The 15,802-nt window shown below is 39.7% G+C and overlaps 1 protein-coding gene across 5 annotated transcripts in view; it reads left to right on the top strand.

Annotated features, from left to right (window-relative positions):
- NTNG1 (netrin G1) overlaps window positions 1-15,802 on the top strand; it is a 369,164-nt gene that overhangs the window by 272,737 nt on the left and 80,625 nt on the right. For all 5 annotated transcript variants that reach the window (XM_010830949.1, XM_010830950.1, XM_010830951.1 and 2 more), the window contains exon 4: window positions 3,683-3,855. In XM_010830949.1, the coding sequence (XP_010829251.1) occupies window positions 3,683-3,855 (173 nt within the window). The remainder of the gene's footprint in view (window positions 1-3,682; window positions 3,856-15,802) is intronic.

Here is a 15,802-nt window from a genome sequence, read left to right as displayed (position 1 = left end):
ATTGGGGGCAGGAGGAGAAGGGGACGACAGAGGATGAGATGGCTGGCTGGCATCACCGACTCGATGGACGTGAGTCTGAGTGAACTCCGGGAGTTGGTGATGGACAGGGAGGCCTGGCGTGCTGCGATTCATGGGGTCGCAAAGAGTCGGACATGACTGAGCGACTGAACTGAACTGAACTGAACTGAAAATGTTTCCAAATGTTTGAGTTTATTTTGCCTTTGTTTACTTTTTTCTAGAGAAAAAAATGATGCAAATCTGCTTTAAAGTGCCTATAACTTAAAAGTAGTTAAGGACTACAGAGGAAATTGAAGGGACAACCTGGATAAGAGTGCCCAAGGAGAGTCATATAGGCTGACTGTGCTGGTACAGAACCCAAAGAATAGCGCATACAGAGAACAACAGAAGAGGGTTCTGAAAATGACCATAAGAATCCAGTGGAGAGAGTGTGTCAGGGAAAAGGGAGTGGTCCCACAAAGTCAAATCCTCATAAGAGGTTAGATAAGGCAAGGAAAAATATACAGTGGACTTTCACCATAGAGGTTATGGGTGATCTTGGCAAGAGAGGCTCTGGTTAGTTGGAAACAGTTATTGAGTGGGAGAAGAGGAAAATGAGATGGCAAGTGTAGAAAACTCAAGAGGAAAGAGAGTGTTAAAGTCATAGCTAGAAAAGGCTAGAATACAAGGTGGATGTTTTTCTTCCTTAAGATGGGAGAGATGCAATGAATAAAAATTCTAAAAGCAGAAAGAGCCTTAAATAAAAACCAACCAAAGCAAACACACAGAAACATTTAAGGGAATCAGAAGCTTAAAGATCCGGTGTCTACAGTAGGTAGGCTAGATATCAGGAAAGAGTTATGAATAGGGTTAAGCCTTGAATGATTAAAAAGTTTTTGGACAGGTGAAGATGAACCATTAATTGAAAGAAATCTGGAAAAAATAAGACTAAATATTCATCTATTCTTCTTTCACTTCCTTTTGTTATTCAATAGTATTTTCTCAGCAAATATAAAGTCTTTTAGAATAGAAATTGCCTCTGACTCAGAGAGTGACTACCAGTATAAAAGTATTAGCAGCTACATGATATATAATCCAATTTACAATTACTACTTGCATTCCTGGTCTTCACACATGAAACTAGCATATTCTTTGGGGTCACACTGTTCATTTCCTCATTTGGAATTTTTAACACCAGATAAGGTGCTAAATCAATGTAAGCTGGTGCTTCTATCACTTAGGTTTCTAACATATTCCATATTTATAAACAGAGCCATAAATAAAGGTGCTAATGGGGAAGGAGAAAGATTATTTAAAGCAACTTAGCACAAGTAACTCCCTGCCTATAGGAGATTTTTGTAAGACCTGGCTCATAATTAAATACTGTCTGTTTCACTTCACTGAATCTTTTCTCTTTTTGAAAGATTGGAAGAGTGTTAATTTTAAAGATTTTACTTATGTGTTGATGATGAATCAGTTCAGTACAGTTCAGTCGCTCAGTCGTGTCTGACTCTTTGCAACCCCATGAACCACAGCACGCCAGGCCTCCCTGTCCATCACCAACTCCCAGAGTCCACCCAAACCCATGTCCATCAAGTCGATGATGCCATCTAACCATCTCATCCTCTGTTGTCCCCTGATGCTGAATAGCTATCGTTTAAATAGTAGCCTTTCAGCTTATTATAATATATATATAATACATACTATATATATTATAACTATACAGAGGGCAGAGTGTAGTTACAGGTACTACAAATTGTAGTAGATCCTGAGGAAGCCAAGGCTAGGTCTTACCCAGGGAGGTTTCAATGGGTGGCCATTGCTTTAGGAGCTATACCTTTTAGTTAGAGGGGAGCTCGACAGCTCTCAGTAATAATCTTAGCTATTCCTTTGCTTCCTTGCCATAAATATGGATCAGTATTCCAAACAGACCATCAGTGCACAAGAAAGAAGGTTAGATATTGCTGTACAGACATCATGGCTTCCCAGGTAGCTCAGTGGTAAAGAATCTGCCTGCCAATGCACGAGATACAGTTGACATGGGTTTGATCCCCTGGAGGAGGAAATGGCAACCCACTCCAGTATTCTTACCTGAGAAGTCCCATGGAAAGAGGAGCCTGTTGGGCTAAAGTCCATAGGGTCCCAAAGAGTCAGACATGACTTAGCGACTGAGCACACACGTACATGCGTACGTACAGACATTGTAGAGACCAACAGCAGTTCTTAAAGTATCTTATTTTCTTGCCTAAGAAAGAGTATTGTTACTTTTCCCAATTCATGACTTCTGCCAAAAAAGAAACCAAACGTCTTTGTGAAATTTGACTTTTTATATTTTTGTCCTCATCCCTGGAAAAGGTAAGACTAGTTTAAAGATGTGTACACACACACATATTTTCAGGACCTGACCCTGACAAATCTTGGCCCTTTATTCCCCAGGTCTGTGTGTCCAGGTTCTTTCCTTTGTATGGACACTTCTCTTCGCATATACATTGTTCTGACCTCTGATCATAGACATTCTGTCATCCTGGGTTTAACTTCTCCAGAGGGTGCAGCTTGTGTTTTGTATGTTATAGTTTATAACCTGCTGCCTCAACGAATATCAAGTCTGACTTTGCAATTTTACAGTCAGAGACTTTGGATATGGGAATGTATTTTTGTGAAAATTGCGTATTCCATTGTTGCCTCTCATATATCACAGTTTTATTCACGGGCACCAAAGGGAAGACCTTGGCTAATGACCTCAAACCCCTGCCACACATAGGTTTTTCTAGTGTTCTAAGCACCTTTTTTTTTTTTTTCCTGAATCATTTGACCCATTTATGCAAGACCTTAGTGATTATTTTACATGAGTAGGAAATCCGAGGGCTTCCCTGGTGGCTCAGATGGTAAAGAATCTGCCTGCAATGCTGGAAACCTGGATCCTATACCTGGGTTAGGAAGATCCGCCGAAGGAGGACATGGCAACCCACTCCAGTATTCTTGCCTGAAGAATCCCCATGAACAGAGGAGCCTAGTGGGCTACAGTCCATGGGGTCCCAAAGAGTTGGACATGACTGAGCGACTAAGCACAGCACACAGGAAAGCTGAGGATTACTCAGGTTGGGTAGAGGCCTTGGTGGAAAAAATCTTGGCCTGAGAATGCCATTTTATAGCCCCAAATGAAAATATCTGATTGTAAGCTATTGGGATTTATAAAATATATCTGAATAGTAAATTGTATCAGTGCTTATAGTTCTTTTTAAACAAAGAAGAATTGTCCTTCTGGTTTAAGGAAAAACAGAAGATGACATTGTTCTTCAAACCCAGATGTGTTGTTGTAGATTTGATAATAGCACAGAAAAGCCTCTCATTAGTGGCAAAATTTTTCATATCTTTTGGGAAACCCTTGATTTCTGAGTACAGGTGTCTTAGGGGAGCCTCAGACCCCACTGAACTGACTGGTATTAGGATTCCGCAAAGCATGGTATGAGGTCAGGCTGTATCATAACCCCACATCCACCCTCAAAGACACTTGTTAAAAAGATTCTGAGGGTGGGGCCTACAAATCTACATTTTAGCAAGTCTTTAGGTAGCCCTCAAGCACTGCCGACTGTGAGAACCACAACTCTAGGAGATAGTTGGGTAAAGCCTCAGTGATCTCCAAGATCAGTTTGACTTAATGAACTCTTGTCTTCCCTCTGCCTAGGTGCAAATGCAATCTCCATGCCACTGTGTGCGTGTATGACAACAGCAAACTGACCTGTGAATGTGAGCACAACACTACAGGTCCAGACTGTGGGAAATGCAAGAAGAATTATCAGGGCCGACCTTGGAGTCCAGGCTCGTATCTCCCCATCCCCAAAGGCACTGCAAATACCTGTGAGTAACTTTTGCTTGGTAACACCGTATTCTCTGCACGAAGAGCTGAGAGTTCCTCTCGATTTCACTTGCAATTGTGCTTGCACTCCTTTTCTGGTAGTCTCATTCCTCTTCAAAATGCAGCCGAAACTTTACTCCCTATTTTGCCACTTGTAAGCACATTTCAGCACTTGGATCATCTGTTAAACTCAGTCTTCCAACATTGACATCAGTGTGTTGGGAAATGATGTAAAACCACAGAAGAAATTTTGTCTAAATGGATGAAACAGGAGCTTTTTTTTCCTTCCCCAAATTAATTTCTAAATTATTAGTTATTTCTAAAATAACAAAGCCATTCAAAAATCTGAACTCTGGCTTAATTTTAACCATAGAAATTCTCTACATGTTTATAATCCCATTTCCCATACTGGGCAACCTAAGAGATGCTTTGTCTAAAAGGTGCTTCCTTCTCTATATTTAGCTACAGCCTAACTTTGTCCAGTGAAATGGTTGGCTTTTTCCAAATTCCAACAGTTGAGGTCATGCCTGGCATGTATCCTCTTAGGAGAGGCCACCTTTTGATAAAGACCATGACTCTAGAACTGCAGGGACCACAATAAGAAAAAGAATGTGTGTGTGCATGTGAAAAGAGCACAGGCATTATCTGTGTGCACAGGAACTGTGAGAGATGCCGCGTTCCCATTCATGTGGGCGCCCCTCTGAAATCCATGAACCTCCCGAGGAAGACATGTCCTGACACACTCAAGGAGAGAAGTGGTTACTTCCAGTATGAACTGCCCAATCCCATCCATGGACCAATTAGCCACTCACAAGAGCCCAAGGTTTGATCTCTTTTAAAAGTAGAGAAGGGTGAGGTTGAGAATTACACCCATTCAAGTATGAAGTAACAGAAGCAGCAGAACAGTGAGCAGAGGGAGAATAAGTTGAAAAGCCACCAGCTCTGTCTAAGGCTGCCAATGTTACCAGGCACTTCAAAGCAGCTCCTGTGAGAAACCAAAACCTAAAAACTAATATCATAGGAACCAGGACCTTATCAAGTTAAGTATAAGAGTAATGGACCAAGTAACAAGCCATAAAGAATGGGGGCATAAAATTATGATAAAATTTTTATGAAGCAGGGAAGAAAATCCTTCAAAGGTTAAAAAAGCACCTCTTTGTTGAGGGTATTCAGTTTCTTTCTGCGTTAAAGAAAAAAAATGACAGTCTAGCTCCTAAAATTAATATATAAAGCTCTGTTGAGAAGAAATGTTGAATTTTTTTTTCAAGGTGGCTTTATTAATAGAAACTCTGTGGGGGTTTCCTCAATTGCTGAGAGCCATCAGCTCAGTTCAGTTCAGTCGCTCAGTCACAGACTCTTTGAGACCCCATGGACTGCAGCATGTCAGGCTCCCCTGTCCATCACCAACTCCTGGAGCTTACTCAAACTCATGCCCATAGAGTTGGTGATGCCATCCAACCATTTCATCCTCTATCATCCCCTTCTCCTCCCGCCTTCAACCTTTCCCGGCATCAGGGTCTTTTCCAGTGAGTGACTCTTCACATCAAAAATATTGGAGCTTCAGCTTGAGCAATGGTTCTTCCAATGAATATTCAAGGTTGATTTCCTTTAGGATTGACTAGTTTGATTTCCTTGCTGTCTAAAAGACTTTCAAGAGTCTTCTCCAGCACCACAGTTTGAAATTCTTTGGCAATTGTTTGGCACTCAACCTTCTTTACAGTCCAACTCTCACATCCATACGTGACTACTGGAAAAACCATAGCTTTTAGACTTTGTTGGCAAAGTGATATCTTTGCTTTTTAATACCCTGTCTTCTTTAGTGGGACAGAAAGGAAGAGAACAATGTTCAAAACACTTGCTAGCATTCTGGCTCATCCTCAGGGATAAGCAACTTGTCAAGACTTCTAGAAAGACAGCTGGGATAGACTGCTGTTGAAGGCACTGGCTTCTATTCTAACACAGCCCTGTGTTTTCCTACCCATAACTGTGTTACAAAGTCTTGCTTATTTCAAGATATTTCACTGGAAATACCTTCTGTGCCAGCTAAACTTTTTCAGTGTAATGAATTTCTTGTTATAGTCTCCATGGAAATGACTTATATACCCCTAATATTATGCATATTGCAGACCACGAGTTCACCCAGGTCAAAGTGCAACCTCTTTCAGTTTGCCTTGTGGATTCTATTGTCTATCCATCCCTTAGCTTTTACTGACCTTCTCTAGACTTTTCCCCATCTCTGTTAAAATAGGAAGGTGACAGATGGACACAATGGCCAAGGAGGTTCAATTCAGTTTTTCAACTCTCAATATAGAGGAAGCTAGCTTAAAGATTTTAAAATAATCTGCAATGGTCCAGTCTTGCAATGAAAAGAACCACTTTAAACAAAATCTCTGCCACATCAGACTGCTAGCAAATGTCCAAGGGTGAAAGTAAGCAACTTAGTGGTTTAGTACACGGGTTCCAGGATCAAATACTAGTTTGTCCATTCACTAGGTTGAAAAAGTAACCTTGAAAAAGGTTACTTGGTTTCCCATCTGTAATGTGAGGATAATAATAGTTTTTACCTCATAGGAATTTTGAGAGAAGTGAATAAGCTAATGCATGTGATGCGGTTGGCATAACACCTGTCACAAAATAAGTGTTCAAAAATAATTTATTTTTAAGATTTTCTTCATCAGGCAGACTTGTCAATTATTTTACAATTTTAATTGTTGTAAAACATATTTCTTAACATCAATATTAAGTGTGTCCTAATTTCCAACCACTTTTTCTTTTTAAGTCTTAAAACACTATATTAACCTCAAAGTCCTTTATTGTCCAGGTTAACATCATCCACTCCATTTCTCATATGATAAGATTTTCAAGTCTTGTACCTGGAAGTCCTGTTTTTTTAGTGTGGAAGTTTAAGCCAAACACAGGACTTCTAGCACTGTGTTAGGATTTTCATGTCATATTGGCGTTTTTTTGCACACATGCATACATACACACACTCACCACGTGCGTGCACTTACACACATACATGACTGTAGCTGGTACAAACCAGTCCTCAAGAGGAACACTTAGGATCAGCTGTATTTTAATACAAGAATACAGAACCTAAGAAGTAAAATGGAATGGTTACAGTCTCTGATTCCTCAACACCAACTCTTCAGTAACCTAGAAATAACACTCATATTGGATAATCTCTGGATTTAGCAGAATCTCAAGCAGCCAGGATTATTTTTGAACAGGAAGATCAGTACCTGCCCACTCTTAGCATAAAAACTAGGAGAGCTTCTTCGCATCAGGAAATTTTAAGATCTCCCTGCAAAGACTCTCAGCCTATCACTCAGAAGATCCTTTAACTGAGACCTTGCTGGAATCCTAGGCTTGGAAGTCCTAAATTCTGGAGCAACGCCAAGGTCATTTTTGTATGGAGCTTATAGAGCCAGGAGAGAAGAATATAGAGCTCCAGCCCTCTAAAATACTGCCATCCAATCATTTTCCATTATTATAGACTCAGCAGAGGCAGAAGTAATGACTCTTATGATAATATTTCTATTCATTGTGCTTTTAGAAGACTCAGTAGGTTTTCTTAGTTCTTTAAAGCCATATGTACATATTATGTGTATCAATATATTTCATATTTTTCTACAAAGCTTATGTTTTATCTGTAAGACATCTTTCTTTCTCCCTATTGATCTTCATTCTATTTTTAATAGAATTCTATTTTGAATGTCCTTTCAATTTCATTTGTGTCTTCCAAGTAGATAGAAAATCTGTCCAACTTCATGCTTAATCATGATTATCTCGATTCTCCTTGTCCAGCTCATGAGTGAAATTCTAATCCCTACATACAGATGCTGAAAACTTAATTAACCTTTGGGAACTATTATTTCAAAAAAGATTATATTATCTATACCTCTGATTGCCAAACTGTGTCTTATGACCTTTAAAAGAATTCCATGGCTCAAAAACTTTTGAAAATTCTGTACATTTTACTGACTCTTAGATATTCACACTGTGTGTGTGTGTGTGTGTGTGTGCGTGTGTGTATGTGTATGCTTAGTTACTCAGTCATGTCCTACTCTTTGCAACCCTATGGACTGTAACCCTCCAGGCTCCTCTGTCCATGGGATTCTCCAGGCAAGAATACTAGAGTGGGTTGCCATTTTCTCCTCCAGGGTATCTTCCTGACCCAGGGATCAAACCCGCATCTTATGCTTGGCAGGAGAGTTTTTTTAACCGCTGAGCCACCAGGGAAGCCCTAGGTATTCACATTATCTTATTAAAAAATTTGAGCACCCAAAATAATGTATTTTATCCTGTGTTTTCCAAACTGTATTTTTCACGGAACACTTAAAAACTTAAAAACACTTAAAAACACTCTTTTGGGGACTTGCTGCTGTAAATAATTTCCTCAGTTTACTGATAGAAATGTCATGGAGACAGACAGAAAGCCCAGCTAGTTCAGCTGTATTCAGTCTTTTACTTTCCTCTTACCTACACAGTCTAATATTCTTCAAAGAAAGAAAATTAAATTGGTCTGACATTGACATTATTTGTTTGTTCAGAAATCCAACCTGAATTGTTATACAATACCTAGGGCTCCTCTGAGTGATGGAAAGTAATTTGATGATAGTTCTGTTATTTTCCCTGGTATTAAATTTGCATTGACCGATTTATATTTTCCCAAGTGTACACATGTGTGTCATTATCCAGACGATTTCCTAAGTGCTTTACATGCATTAGTTCATTTCAAACTCAACAGTTTTGTAATGTAGATGCCACTATTTTCATATTCTAGATGTGGAGTCTGATCAATACTAGGAAAAAGTATCTTTTTTAATATTTAACATTTAACATTTAGCTGCTGCTGCTAAGTTGTTTCAGTTGTGTCCAACTCTGTGTGACCCCATAGACGGCAGCCCACCAGGCTCCTCTGTGCACAGGATTCTCTAGGCAAGAATACTGGAGAATACTCCACATTCTCTCTCTCTAGATTCTTGATAATTTTTGGACACTTACAACTGGTCAACTATAAGCAAAATTATAATAATTATTATAGTGGTAGCTGTATTTATTAAGCTTACCATAGCCTTTTATATTTTATAAAGTGCTTTACGTACTTTCTTGCAATAAATCTTTCCAGTGTTCCCATGGAAGGTGTAGTGTTTTTGTCCCCATTTTATAGATAAGGAAACATAGGCACATAAAGATCAATAATGTAGGTTTCCCCCGAATCCCACAGTGAATACGTGACAGAGCAAGATTTAAACTCAGGACATTCTGACTTCAGGAACCAAAATGTTAGCAATTTAAGAATAGGACCATATTTTATTCTTGGCCTTCATAAATGTTTGTGGAATTAATTATTTGATGAATGAATAAGTAAACCTACATAGCCCTGAAATGTGCCTGTGGACGCATTGGCCTCCCATGCATCTTCCCATGTCCCCTGGCGTATGTGACCTTCACAGTTCAGCAACTGTAACACAAGGGCCTTCACTCTCCCCCAGGAAGAGATCAACTGAGATTTAGAGAAAAACCAAGAGAAAGACGAATCACTCATTTTTCATGGGTGCTAATGACCCATCCACCTATCTAGAGACGGCATGTTGGCTAGCTGGTTGTTAGAGGCCTCCCTAAATGTCTTCCAGGCAGCTCAGTGGTAGAGAATCCACCTGCCAATGAAGGGGGTACAAGAGACACAGGGTCAATCCCTGGGTTGGAAAGATCCCCTGGTGAAGGAAATAGCAACTGACTCCAGTATTCTTGCCTGGGAAATCCCATGGACAGAGGAGTCTGGAGGGCTACAGTCCATGGGGTCCAAAGAGTCGGACACGACTGAGCAAATAAACAACTAAGTGGCATTCACAGCCTTGGTGACTTGACCACTGTTGGGCTCTGGTCACCAGACAAAATCCGATTCTGTCACCACAGTAAGAGAGCATCTGTCAGAGTGTTACTTCCACGAACCGTATGGCCAATATATAAAAACAAATACCTACTGAGTTATTCATGTACAACAACTAGTCCACAGTCCCTTATCTGATGATTATGGGACCAGAGCTGATTTGGAATTAAATTTTTTGTTTAAATTTAAAAAGTAATACAGTGTATATATACCAATACCCACAGCAGAACATCAGGTAGCCCTACTTAATCAAATATTTTAATATTTCTGCAGCAAACCTATGATTATTTTAACTCAGTGGGATAAAGGAGAAGACCACATTCATACCCCTTTCAATCAGGTTTTGTCACCAAATGAGTTCAGATCATATTATGTTGTGATCCAGGTAAACTTTGGGAAAAAAAGTTTTGTGTCTTCAGAGATTTTTTTTTTTTGAGGATTAAAAATAAGAGGGGCTTCCCAGGTGGTAAAGAACCCACCTGCCAATGGAGGAGACGTAAGTGACACAGGTTTGATCCCTGGGTTGGGAAGATCCCCTGGAGGAGGAAATGGCAACCCACTCCAGTATTCTTGCCTGGGAAATCCCATGGACAGAGAAGCCTGGTGGGCCACAGTCCATGGGGCTGCAAAGAGTCAGACACGACTGAGCACGCACGTACACACCAGAGATAAAAGAGGGGGCCTATTTCACTTTTCACTTCCATCCATTGGAGAAGGAAATGGCAACCCACTCCAGTGTTCTTGCCTGGAGAATCCCAGGGATGGGGGAGCCTGGTGTGCTGCCGTCTATGGGGTCGCACAGAGTCGGACACGACTGAAGTGACTTAGCATAGCAAAGTAAGTTTAGCAACAGTATAGAGTGGTTATTAGAGGCCCAAGCTCTGGATCCTGGACCTCTGTATTCCAATCTCAGTCTCCTTCCCAACTGACTGTAACTTTTTGTGCTTGAATTTTTTCCCCATTGGTAAATAAACCAGAGTATTAATATCGTAGGGTTGTTACAAAAGTTAAGCAAATTAATGCATATAAGATATTAAACTAGTGGCAGTCACGTACTAAGCACACGATGAAGTCAGCTGTTATGATCACTATAATTCCACTGAAATCTAACACATAGGCCCATCCCAGTTTAAACAGCAAATTCTCTCTTTGGAGATAGCAACTATATGGAGAGAGAAATTGCATCCAAATGTCAACTTATTCATCCACAATATGAAATAAGTGATACAATATGCAGATTATTTAAGGCCTTATGATCAGTGTATTCTCTCCCCTGTAATTAAGTCTCCTTGTAAAGCCAGATAACAATCAGAAGGGTGCTTGGTAAGTAAGCATGAGATCAGGAAATTTAAATAACTCGAATGCTAATGACATCAGGCTGAAACATCCTAACACATCCGTCCTACCACAGGGTCAGCCTCCCTAATGCCAAGAGGACACTGAAGGTCTGAAAGTTTACAGGCTACTCTTCCATGTTCCTGAGACAGTGCTAGGCCAGTACTGCCACCGCATGCCTGAAGATGTTCTTTTTTGTAGGCTTTACCTTCTGACTAGCTTTTCTTCCAGGTCTCAGATACAGTGAACTAATATCACCTCTGTCAAATCTGTCATATACACTCAGGTCCCAGAGCCCTTCAGCTGCTCTAAGATGACTTAACCATCTTTGATTGGATTGTTTATGTATTGTTTTCTACCGTATAATTCTGTGAGGGCAATCTTAGTTTCTTCACTTTCAAATTTCTGGGAGACAACTCACTGCACCCCTTATCATCAGCAGTTGGACCAGGAGGCAGGGTTGAATGGATGTTGGAAGTAGAACGTCCTTTAGGATACAAGTGAGGCCATAGAATGTTTTCTTAGTCATCTCCTCCCTCTTTTTCAGTTGGGCTTTTTGGAATTAGAGCTCCCAGTTCCTGCAGCCTGGCTATAAGGAGATCTAGTCATTTTCTTGATAGGCCTTTGTCAAACCACCTAAGACGACAATGGTAATATTTTTTCTCAGTGTAAAGTATGCTGAATCCTTATCCTTTCTGCCTTCTTCTTGGTGAATAGCTGCTGAATCTTGCATTGATTCTCAAAAAGAGTTATGGCTTTTAAGCACTGAATTCATCCGCTTTGAAAAATCAATGTTTATTTTTGAGGACTCCATTATGTTGACTTTCTCAAGGTTAACTATGTCCCCTTTAGCCACATACTTGATGGAAAAGTTAGTATAATTGAAAGAAGAAAGAGGAGAAGAAGAAGGGGAGGGAGAGAGGAGAAAGAAGAAGAAGGAGGAGGGGTAGAGGAGAAGAAGGAAGAAGGGAAAAAGTAGGAGGGGGAGGATGCAGGGAGCAGGAGGAGGAGGAAGGAGAAAATAACAAATTGTATAATTCCACCAGGTTCTCATGCCCCAACTGCAGTAGAATTCCGTAAAAAGAAAAATTGTAAATAAATATGGTAGTGGGGAGGACTGATTGAGGAGGGAAAGATTGCAAGTACCTACAAGCTTATCTCGGGAGATGGTGAAGGACAGAGGAGCCTGGCCTGCTGCAGTCTATAGGGTTACAAAGAGTCGGCCACAACTGAGCAGCTGAACAACAGCAAGCTTAGCACCTTCACCGTCTTTTGGTCCTTTGGCTTACTCAGTGTTTATGTGTGTCTCTGACTGAAGGAGCATTTCTATTCTGGAAGAAGCAGAAGTCCTAAGCTCATATATCACATATTGCAGAACCTTCCCTTAAAACTCATTCGTACCTGTGTTTCATTTCCTCAATATAAATTTAGCAATGTCTCAGTAGGCAGGGATTAGGAATTACCCGGGCCAATGTTGACTATAAAGGGGTCAATAGGATGAAGGCTTTGATTCTATTTGTGCCTTCCGTTTCCTCTTCTGTAAAGTGAAAGGGCTGAGTAAGATTATTTCTTAGCTTCGTTTCAACTCTCCATTTTTTATCACTCTTTCTAAATTAGCTTATCTGATATCTTCCTTTTTTCTTTCCTTCCTATCTACCTATCATCTGTCTTTCCCAAATGTTTTTCAGATTATTTTAGAGATAGATTTAAGCTAATGAAGCTTAAATTACAGGGTCCCTCACTAGACTCCTTCTAAACTATAAAAACATTAATTTCATGTCTGGTGAAATTGTGTATTATGTGTGTGTTAGTCATTCAGTGGTGTCTGACTCTGTGACCCCATAGACTGTAGCCCACCAGGTTCCTCTGTCCGTGGAATTCTCAAGGCAAGAATACTGGAGTGGGTTGCCATTCCCTTCTCCAGGGGATTTTCCTGACCCAGGGACTGAACCCTGGTCTCCTGCATTGCAGGCAGATTCTTTACCATCTGAACTAGTATGATTTTATACTTTGAAATTAACATTCTCAAAGAGAGCTCCCTGATTTGTATTTGCTTTGGGCCCACAAAATCTGCATTTCCCCCTGATTGGCTTAGGAAAAAAGACAAAAATAAGTGTATACAAACATGAATATAAAAAGAAGGTGTGAGAAAAAAAATAATAGAAAGAAAATAAGCCAAACATTAAATGAATTTACCCCGTTGAGCATGAAGCTGACATCCAAGTTTCGCGGAAGGCAAAGTGGTGAGGGGCATATCTTGTACATTGTACATTCTTGCTCTCAGAATGGAGGAAACTTCCAAAGACAACAAAAGTATTTATGAATAGTGGACTCTGAGAAATGTCTCAGTGGAACATTTTACAGGGGAAAAGATCATCCTATGACCAAAAGTGGTATTTTCACTCTGATAGACACTTTGGAAACATGCAATAAATTTTTGTTCACATATGCACTGAGCAACTTTTCTGTGCTAGGCATCATCCTGGACAGACAGGAGAGATACAGACCTGACACTTACCTCTCAGAGGTCTCAGGCTAACACACAAACAGTCACACACAGAAGGTGATAAGTTGTTGCTCACAGAAGCCTGCACAAAGAGGTATGCATCACAAAGAACGCGGGCTAATTCACATCAGGGAGATGAAGAAGGAAGGGAAGTAATAACTTCTGAGCTCAGTTTTAAAGGTAAAAATACTCTTTACACAATAGTTGTCACTTCACAAGGAACACTGAAAAGCTACCAAGACATGTCTAGACAATTTTTCTGAGCATAATCTGACTGTCATTCCTGTGGTTTACAGGCAACCATCACTGCTGTGATTAAATTGCATTCATTGATTCAGCACTTACAGATGCCAAAGAAACCCACCTTTCATGAAATGAATTGTAGCCTTCCTGTCTTAGTTTCTTAAGCACTTGAAAGATTTCTCATGACTTACTCATAGCCTTTTCAATGCAGATAACTGGTTATTAAATTCTTTAGTTGTCTGTAGAGAACCAAAAGCAAGGTATTTGAACATTACAATAAGAAACACGGGGCAAAAAACATTTGACAATATACTAATGGACATCCCTTGGTGTTCAGGTATTTTCAACTTCAAAAATCTTATTCCAGTGAGCAATTTAAAAATCTTCTCTAAGCAGTTCCCATTTTACAGCAGTGGAATAGAAAGTGACTCACCTGGCAGCACCTCAAAACTTTTTAAATCACAAAATGATAAAGAGCCGGAATTTTAAGCATCCAAATGTTAGGTAATAGAAAACATCTTCATGAAGGAAATAGGATCTCATAATGGTCTTGCTTGGAGAGGTTTGTATAGCTGCAATGAGCATTTCTCCCCAGAACTGGCATCCCCAAAGGAATAGAAACATTTCTGCATCTTTCTAAAATATTCAGCTGCAGCAAGTACTGCATCAAACAGTCTTACAAGTTTGCTCTCGATTGTGTCTGGCCAAACATCCTGAGAACTTTGCCTTGCATTATGCATGGCCCTCCACCTCCATGCAAGTTTGAAAACTCTTGAAAAGTCTCTTCCTGCCATCTTAACTTCCATTCTCTCTGACGGATTACAAAGGCAAAGCAGTTCCTTGCAATGGAGCTGGATTTTCAATCATGGGGAAATTTGGAGCTTCTGCAATTGCTACTAAAATTATGATGCTGCCATCGTATCTCACTCAACAGGGGATTTGCAAAGAAAGAAAAAAAAGAAAGATTCAGTACCAAGTCACTGTCAAAATGCGGCAAAGATGGTGTACTGAAATGTTGGGTCAGGAATCCAGCAGTCCTTTGCAGAAACCGCATGCAGCTTGAAATTCAGTTCAGAGAAAGTAAAACATGAAAATTAAAGTTTAAGTTTCCAGTTTTGGTTGATCAGTGATCAGTAATTAAACTGAAACATCATAAGCTCTGTGCATTTAAAATCAACATACATTGAATGTATCTAATAACTGAAAATAGGATTTCATTCCTTCCAGGTTTTTTTTAAACAACATGGTAAGCTTTAATTTCTCCTTCTCCCCTCCCTACTAAGAAATAGGAAAATAGCTCTCAGTTTTAAATAATACAAAGCTAGAAATCTCTGAGTAAGGTACAGTGATTAGTTAAGATAAGCAGAGGGCAGTTGTTCAAAGATTAAATACTAAAATAGAAATTTAATGATTCCTACATTTACCACCTGTTAGCACACTTTAGTGATGTGGAGAAGAAGCCTGAACAGCTCATTAACAGCTATCATTTATTGACTGTGTACCATGTGTCAGACATTTTTATGGATTATCTCATTCGATTCTCACAGCAGCCCTGTGCAGTAGATATTATTAGCCCTTCCAGATGAGGAAACAGGCCTAGAGAGGCTGGGAACTTACATGAAATCACCCAGCTAGTTAGTTGCAAAGCATGACTCTCACTTAGTTCTTATTCCCAACTCATGCTCTCACCCATACCACTGCCTGGATTTGGTGGAAATGATATAAATCCTTGACTATTATTTATAGTGTCTATCATGGTATTGCTTGTTTGATGAACCAACTAAATCAATAATAGTAATCATAGCAAAAATTGTTGATTATTGCACATACTACCTGCTCAATGCTTTGAGCATTTCAATTATATATATTATATATATATATAAAATATATATTTATGCATATATTTATGCATATATTATGCATAATATATATTAAATATATATAAATGCACATACTACCTGCTCAATGC

The sequence above is a fragment of the Bison bison genome, unplaced genomic scaffold, assembly GCF_000754665.1.
Source record: "Bison bison bison isolate TAMUID 2011002044 unplaced genomic scaffold, Bison_UMD1.0 scf7180017864519, whole genome shotgun sequence".
Classification (NCBI taxonomy): Eukaryota; Metazoa; Chordata; class Mammalia; order Artiodactyla; family Bovidae; genus Bison; species Bison bison.
This window is presented reverse-complemented; position numbering and strand designations above follow the sequence as displayed.